This window comes from Lissotriton vulgaris, chromosome 5 (genome assembly GCF_964263255.1).
Source record: "Lissotriton vulgaris chromosome 5, aLisVul1.2, whole genome shotgun sequence".
Taxonomy (NCBI): domain Eukaryota; kingdom Metazoa; phylum Chordata; class Amphibia; order Caudata; family Salamandridae; genus Lissotriton; species Lissotriton vulgaris.
The window spans coordinates 530988406-530997282 of record NC_141693.1 but is presented as its reverse complement, the minus strand read 5'-3'; the positions used below and the strand labels follow the sequence as shown (position 1 = coordinate 530997282).

The 8877-nt window shown below is 46.1% G+C and overlaps 1 protein-coding gene across 1 annotated transcript in view; it reads left to right on the top strand.

Annotated features, from left to right (window-relative positions):
- The first annotated feature begins 284 nt into the window (after window positions 1-284).
- RPP30 (ribonuclease P/MRP subunit p30) overlaps window positions 285-8877 on the top strand; it is a 144915-nt gene continuing 136322 nt past the window's right edge. The window contains exon 1 of the mRNA XM_086921976.1: window positions 285-456. Within this exon, the coding sequence (XP_086778102.1) occupies window positions 375-456 (82 nt within the window). The 5' untranslated portion in view covers window positions 285-374. The remainder of the gene's footprint in view (window positions 457-8877) is intronic.

The window sequence follows — 8877 nt, the reverse complement described above, 5'->3', positions numbered from 1 at the left end:
CAAGTTACTTTCATGTTAAGTGGCAGTTCTTTCTTATACTGCACAGCTCATAACGTTGGATCAATTACATTGCATATATGTATATCTAAATATTTTCTCATAAATATACAACAACGATTTCATTTGTCTACATATTTGTCTCGTAGTTTTTCTGGTCTCATATAGGTCTACAACACAGAACATTTTCCAAGATGGCCACCAAACTATTCGTCTTCTTTCAGGAATCACGGGGGCGTGTCCCTTTCAACAGCGCATGTGCGATGTGGACTAAGGCTGCTGGGTTCGAAGTGGCTTTCGAAATTGCAGATCACATTATAGCGCAAGCGTGGCACTGTGCATTCTGGGCATTGTGGTTAGTTTCTCTGAAGATCAGCATGGCTGTTTTTGCAGATTTGAACATTTTGCGCGTTTCTGATATGAAGTGTCTCCAGAGGATGGTGGAGACAGCGGCGCACCGTGAGTATAGATCCTGAGTTACAGCATAACCGTGTTCCTACCATTAGAGGGTCCATGTGGGCTCGCAGTGGTGTTCGTACACTTATCTTCCAAATTACGAGTTATTCCTTCTGCAATTAACAGTATGATTTTGCAGAACAATGTTGCTTTATTTGTTTCTAAAAGCACTCCTTTGGTGGTGGTGGGGGGGGGGGGGGTTGTTGAAAATTTGGCATGTAAAATGCCTGCTCGATGGCTAAAATGTGAAATGGTCTGTGGTGCAGTCTTTCACTCCTGGCAGTGGCTGTCCCATGCCAACCAGCGGGCTTTCCAAAGAAGGTCAAGTTAGATGTTTTAGAATGTGAGCCTATTAAATTCATGGAGAATGAGCAGTGTTTGGGTGGTGATATATGGGTTGGAAAAGACGATGACCATATTGACTGACGTCTATGGAGGCGTTTTCCTTTTTAAAAGTAATAGGCCCTATATACATGCAATTACAATACAACACACCATTAGTGAAAATAAGTATGTGACATGTCCCTGACTTCCTGGATACCATCTCAAGATTGTTATGATTGGGTATCCCCCGAATTCTTCTGAAAGCTAGCACTTGGTTTATTATGATATATCCCTGTGCATATACACTCCCAAGCTGCGTATTTGCTAAGAGACTTCTTGTCATGTTCGATACGACTCTCTACCAATCCTGGTTGTTTAGGTAACAGACACCGCCATACATGTAAGAAGACCTAGATACATCAAATGCTTTACATTCTGGTTTCTGTAAACTTGTATCTCTAAAGATAACATTGCAACACGAAAAGAATGACTGATCTGTCACTGGTAAATTAGTAAATTCGTCGGCTAAATGGGACCCTTCAGATAGAACACAAACGTCCTCTGACAGTGTTCGACCTGAACTTTCGTGATGGCATTTACGCAGACACTGAAGGCTCATGGCACAGTGTGATGCATAGCGATTACTATTCCTGATGAGGTACAGAAGGGAGTTCAGTGTAAGTAATTTGGTCATGCACAAGACTTACAGTTTGTTATGCTGTGTCATGTATTTCCAAATATGAATTCATAGACCTTTATTGTGCAGTTCCTTTATAGAGTGAGGTTACATTTGTGTACTTTTAGTTACTGGGATGTTTCATGCTATTGGGAAGTTTTACATAATGTTTTTATTGCATTGGAATTTAGATAGCTCCTTCCACCCCTTGTTTGTCACACAGTTGCCATAATTTGTAAGTAGTTTGCCATACCGGAGGGACAATAGCAGCACATTGCATGCATGGGTTAGAGGGAGCCAGATAACGCTTTTGGGCGCATGAGTGAGTGACAGAGGAATTCTATGCCGGGACCGGAGACTCCGATTATGCTTTCTCATTTCTTTATTAGAAATGCTCAGCAGCCAATTAGAAAACAGTAAGAAAAAATAACACTACAATACCCATGAGTACTTAGGGCAGAGGTCTTCAAACTTTTTGATGCCGAGACCCCCTGGTAAAACCTTTTTAGGCGTAAGGACCCCCCTTCCGACAAAAGTTTCTAGAAACTGGTACTCATCATCCACTATCGACAACTATAAATGCGCCTGTTAGACCTCATCACATCCATCCATTATTCATCCACCCACACTTTCACACATCCATCCATCCTTCATCCATCCACTGTTTCATCCTTCCATCGATCCTTTTCCCATCCACCCTTCCATCCATCCACCTTTTCACACATCCATCCATCATTCATCCATGCAACCTTTTATCCATCCATACATCCATCCTTCATCCATCCACCCTTTCATCCTTCCATCCATCCTTCATCCACCTACCCTTTCATCCATCCATCCACCCATCATTCATCCCCCCACCTTTTCACACATCCATCCTTCATTCATCCATGCAACCTTTTATACATCCACCCTTTCATCCTTCCATCCATCCACCATTTCATCCTTCCATCCACCCTTTCATCCTTCCATCCATACTTACATCCTTCATCCATCCATCCACTTATCATTCATCTACCCACCTTTTCATACATCTATCCATCCATCCTTCCATCTATACATCCATCCACTCTTTCATCCTTCCATTCATTCTTTATCCATCCACCCTTCCATCCATCCACCCATCATTCATCCAAACACCTTTTCACACATCCATCGATGCAACCTTTTATCCATCCATACATCCATCCTTCATTCACCTACACTTCCATCCGTCCACCCATCATTCATCCCCCCACCTTTTCACACATCCATCCATGCAACCTTTTATCCATCCATAGATCCATTCTTCATCCATCCACCCTTTCATCCTTCCATCCATACATACACCCTTCATCCATCAATCCATCCTTCATCCATTCACCCTTTCATCCATCCATTCACTTATCATTCATCCACCCACCTTTTCATCCATCCATCCATCCTTCATCCATCCACCCTTTCATCCATCCAACCATCCATCCGTCCACCCTTTCATCCATCCATCCACCCACCATTCTTCCACCCACCTGTTCTGTGCCTCTCTCATGGGGTGGGGGGGGGGGGGGGGGGGGGTGTCAGTATCTCTCAGCGTCTTCTTCCTTCTTCTTCCTCTCTCATGGGAGGGCATATCTGTGCCTCCCTGCTGGGTGTAACAACATCTCTCCGTGAAGAACAGCGCCAGGTATGAGGGCTCATGGGACTTGAACCAATGATTTATGGGACGTGTCGGAAGGGGGGAGAGGACCTTTCACGTGCAATTACTGTCGGGACCCACAGCTCCAGGCATGCAACGTACATTGAACTCAAAGGGCTATAGCCTCCTCCCCCAGCCACCCCACCCGCTCCAATCCCCCTTGTGTATGTGAGTCCGGCTGAAACAGTTTGGACACACACAAAGCCACACCGAGTACTTCACAGGTCTTTAAAAGACCTTTTACTTGTTAATGAGGCTTTGATGTTTTTCACCCCTCGGTGTGAATTAGGCCTCCGCCCTGAGCACCCTCAATCAGCCCGATGCCACTAAGGCAAACCACACGTTTCAAGGAACTGCTCTGACAGAATCTGTGACCCCCTTTTCAGGACTCCACGACCCCCCTGAGGGTCGCGCCCCACAGATTGAAGACCTCTGACTTAGGGTATCACATGACAAACCATAGAGAAACTAGTATAAAACGCTCTACAAAGAAAACCATATCCTCTTTCTTTGCTGCTCCGCAGCCAGTTAAGAACATTTACATCGTTACTGATTTCGTAATTTGTATGTTACTGCTATTTATCCTTGTTGAATTTCTGCTTACTTTAGGTGCTGCCAGTGTTCGCGCTTTGCTCGTGCATTGCTGCTGTGGTGTTCTGGCAGTCCGATGCTCCTTCGGTGCTCTCGCGCTCCTCGCATTGTTTTTTCCGGCATAATTTTCATTTGTGCGTTGCGGGAAGCGTGAGCTTTCCTCCCCGGTTCGGGCGCTTTGCACCAGCGCCAGTTATTTCAAGTGGAGCGGGAGTTTGGGGGCAGAGAGGCTTGTGCGCTGCTCACGTAGTCTTCTCTATTGGGTATCTGCAGTTTATTGTTTATCTCCGCTCTGCAACGGAGTATTAACGCCGGAGCAGCGTTTTTTACAGCTCTTGCACAGTCTGCGTTTCTTGTCCCCAATTACGTCTAAAATTCAGGAATTACGCTTTAGGGCTGTATAATCTTCATATGCATTGCTTAGAGTGGCCTGTTTTTAGCAAGCCCTCCCTCCAGTCTTTATTTATTTATTTCAGTCGGGTTCGTCCTGTCTTCTATTGGCTTGCTTTGGGGTTTGCCACTCCCCCTTATATATGCCTTTGGCAATTTCATTTTCTTTCCTCTGTGGGCATTATTTGTTACACTTTGTGTAATTATGGAAGAGTATTATGAGGAAGATGAATATTATTATGATGATGAAGCCTCTGGCTCCATGGAGCAGGATTTAGTTGACGCTTTGGACCAGGGCATTCAACATTCTGTAAATAAAGGGCTGGTTCGCGCAATAGCACCCTTGAAGCGCCATCTCTCAAACTATGCCTTACAACAAGGCTGGTTACCTTCCACATCAGGGCGTGCTTCTTCATCTAAATCACCCCACAATCCTCATAAATCTGACTTTCAAAAATTGGCTAAGGTTTTATCCAGTGAGCATTCTGGTGGTAAATCCTCCTAGGAGGCTTTGGCCTCGCACGTGCCACAGACAGATACTGATGACACATCCTCTACCTCGTCTTCAGATCGAGATGGTCCTCCGTCTTCTAAGAAAGCTCGTAAGGAACATTTTGTAGATGCGCCAATGCATCCTCCGCTAATCACATTCGAGCCTACCAATATTGTGCATCCTAACTCCTCCTCTTGGATTCCGTCCCCAGACGTGACAGAATATGTTCAGGCACATATTCGTCAGCCTTTTGAGAAGGAAGTACGGGCTCGCCTTCGGTCAGAATGTCCCCGTCCAAACTTGGCAGACAAATTGGCTGCCACGCCGGAGGTAGACCCTACTATAGTAACGTAAAAAGGGTATTGACAGGGCATGGCGATCCTGCCAAGATAAGTTATTGGATTTGCTTTGTCCTCTTACGAAAATTTTAGACTTGGGTTTTCGGGCCAAAGAATCGTCATCTATTGTCGATCCGGATGAATTGATTGAATGGTCCCAGAGGGCTATTTGTCAACTAGGGAATGCCAATTGCGCAATGTCCTGTGAGTGCGTCGCTCCATTTTACTTAAATTGGATCCCAAATTGGCTGAATTGTTCTCGTCCGAATCCGGCCCGTTAGCTCAGGGCTTGTTGTTTCGTCAGCCATTCCTGAAAGTTAACAACATTTGTTGCTACCTTTAGTGGGCTGGATAAAGCTCAAGCGTCCCTTCGGAGAGCATTTCGCCCGGTTTTTGGTAGGGCCGGACGATACAGGGGACGGTCGTTCGGCCGCGGGTCCAACCAGAATACCCAACGTAGATTTCAGTTCCAACGAGGTGGAGGTCAAGACTCCGGTTACAATAACAGAGCCTCCTTCTACCCCTCTCGTAAAGGGAGAGGTAAATACAAAAAAGGACGCTATGGTGGTACCCAAGGAGGACATCATGATTCCACGACTTCAGGTGAGATTGATCTCGGCTTCAGAGGTTGCCTTAGGGGGCAGGATTCAATTTTTTCTACCAAATTGGCGTCTGATCGCCAGCGATTCATATGTGTTAGAGACTGTCCAGGGTTACAGGATAGAGTTCTACAGTTCGCAACATCAGTCCCATCCTCCTACTCCCCTGGTTTTTTCCCTTCAGGATCAAGAGTTAATTTCAGCAGAAATCGACTCCCTTCTACAAAAAAGGGGCCATTCTTCGGAAAAGGGGGGGGGGTCCCGGTTAGTTCTCAATCTCAAAGATTTCAACAGAGGAGTGGTTTATCGCCACTTCAAGATTGAAGGCATTCATCTTCTGAGAAATCTTCTTCGGGAAGGGGACTGGATGGTCAGACTCGATCTGAAGAATGCGTACTTATCAATCCCCATTGACGGCCCTCATCGTCGGTTCTAGTGGCAGGGGAGTTGGTTCGAGTACAGTTTTCCCATTCGGCCTCTCGTTGGCACCTTGGTGCTTCACAAAACTTCTGAGGCCCGTCAGAGAATCTCTGCGAGCCCGGGGTGTTAGTCTAATTATCTATCTGGACGACATTCTAATCAATGCACATTGCCCTCGAATGTTGATGACACACTTGGAATGGTCCATCACTCTTTTACAATCTCTGGGTTTTCTAGTGAACTCTCAGAAATCTGTCTGTCTTCCTTCTTTCTCAATCAATAGAATTTCTGGGTTTCCAAGTCCGTTCCCTCTCTTGCCATCTCCTCTTGCCCAATCAGAATATCCGATCCATCAAGAGGGAGTTGAATTTAGTTTTATCCAAACAAAGTGTGTCGTTGAGGTCTATAGCTCGGATTGTCGGTCTGTTTCCTTCTTCGATTCAGGCGATTTTCCCGGGCCCTCTTCATTACCGGGTGCTTCAACGTTTAAAAATCTGTCCTCTTCAGAAAGGCCTTCGCTATTCAGATCTGGTTCCTCTTTCAGAGGAAGCGAGGTGGGAGATGCTATGGTGGTTGGAGCACATGGAATCTTGGAATGGATGAGCCCTGTTCGGAGCATCCCCGGAGGTGGTGATAGTCTGAAGCCAGTCTATGGGGATGGGGAGCCCGTTGCGGTCGAATGTCGACGGAAGGCTGGTGGTCTCAGGAGGAGTTGTCTCCATATAAATTGCCTGGAACTTCTGGAGGGGTCTTTTGCGATCCGTTGTCTATCTCCGCGCCAGACCAATTGTTGCATACTCCTCCGCATGGACTATGTTTCAGCGGTTTGGTATGTCAACAAGTTGGGGGGGACGAAGTCTAAGATATCGGCAGAAATCGCCAAGGATTTTTGGCACTTTTGTCTTCAGTGGAAGATCACAGTTATTGCAGAGTATCTTCCCGGTCGCAACAATCAGATTGCGGACTGGAACTCTCGACACCTTCGGGATTTCAGCGATTGGAGGCCTCACCCTCGATTGTTCCGCTCTCTCTCCCGTGTTTGGGGTCCGTGCCATATCGGTCTGTTTGCATCTCGTCTCAACACTCAGCTTCCACTGTTTTTCAGCTGGCGTCCAGATCCGGAAACCCTGGCCACGGATGCATTTCTGCAAACCTGACTGTCGCTCCTGTGTTACGCCTTTCCCCCCGTTTATGATGATTCCCAGGGTCCTGGCTCGCAAAAAGCATTATCAGTCGGAACTGATTCTGATCACTCCTTTCCAGAGGGCTTAAGCTTGGCTCCCAGTTCTCCGGGAAATGAGTTGTGCAGTGCCGCTCATCCTTCCCCAGCGGTGGAATCTCTTGCTGGACCCTCTCAGCAATCAACATCCCCTGATCGAGTCAGGTCATCTTCTCCTAGTTGCATGGCGGGTTTCAGGGATCGCTGGCAAATCCCAGGCCTTTCGCGAGACGCTACCAGATTTATCAGCGAGGCTTGGTCCCCCAACACACACAAACGTTATGCAGGGGCCTGGAAACGATGGTGTGGTTGGTGTGCTCAACGGGAGGTGGATCCCGCTTCAGCGGATGTCTCTCTGATCGTGAATTTTCTGGCTTCTATCGCCTCTTCCGGTCTTGCTTATCCAACGGTTAATTTCCGTTCTGCCATTTCCGCTGGTCATATCACTATTGATGGCAAGCCTGCTGGAGAACATCCTTTGATTTCTAAATTGCTTAAAGGTTTTCGGCTGGTAAAACCGCTGTGTCCAAAATATGTTGACTTATGGGATGTTTCCAATTTTTTGCGATTCTCGGAGGCATGGCCGTCCAATTCTTCTTTATCCCGCAAGCAACGTTCAGGGAAATTGACTATGTTATTGTGTCTTGTTTCATGCAAACGCGTTTCTGATGTTCGTGCGTTGGACCTAGCAGGTCGTAGTTTCTCTCCTAAGGGTGTTACTTTTGCTATCTCCAGACGCACTAAGTGTAATACCTCTTCAATTACCTTTCTATCTTTTCCCAATGATCCGAAACTTTGTGTGGTTCAATGTGTTAAGGATTACGAGGTGAGTACTGCTCCTTTTCGTCAAGATATGCAGGGTCCATTGTTGATTGCTCTACAGAAACCTTTTCGCCTTGTGACCCAGCTACGTTGGCCCATTGGGTGAGATGGCTCATGAATGAGGCTGGTATTGATGTTTCCAAGTTTGGTGCGCATTCAGCACGTGGGGCTATGGCTTCCAAGGCTTTTTCTGTGGGGACGACTTTAATTGACCTCATGAAGGCCGCTGATTGGTCATCTGATTCTGTGTTCAAAACTTTTTATTATAAGCCTATTGCAAATATTGCTTCTGTTTTGGTGGATCAGCTTTAAACAAGCATAATCGTAGTCTCCGGTCCTGACATAGAATTCAAAATTTGCGAACATACGTGACAAGAATTTTCAATTCTATTAAGGACACGGAGGCGAGGATTATCCCACCCATATTTCTGCATTTCACATGTGTTGACATTGTTATTGATTATTGCAGTTTGCATATTGAACTTTGTTTCTTTCTGTTTCCTGCCCCCCCCCCCCCTTCCCCCTATTTACTGATATCTTTCCTAAATAGAGGGAATGTGTATTACGATTCTAATCTCTTTTCAGGTTCTGATCCTAAATAAAGGCTTCTGTCCAGCCCGGTTTAGGCTGCCTGACGGTCATCTTCAGTTTCCAGTTGTCTACGGCTGCAAGCATCCCGCCTTTCATCTCAGTGGATTTCTGTTTGCTGCTAGTTCAATCTTTCTTCCACGTTCTTCATATTGGACTGGCCATTTTTTCATTTGAACTGTTTTTAGTCGTCAAAGAAAGAGGATATGGTATTCTCTGTAGGGCGTTTTATACTAGTTACTCTATGGTTTGTCATGTGATACCCTAAGTACTCATGGGTATTGTAGTG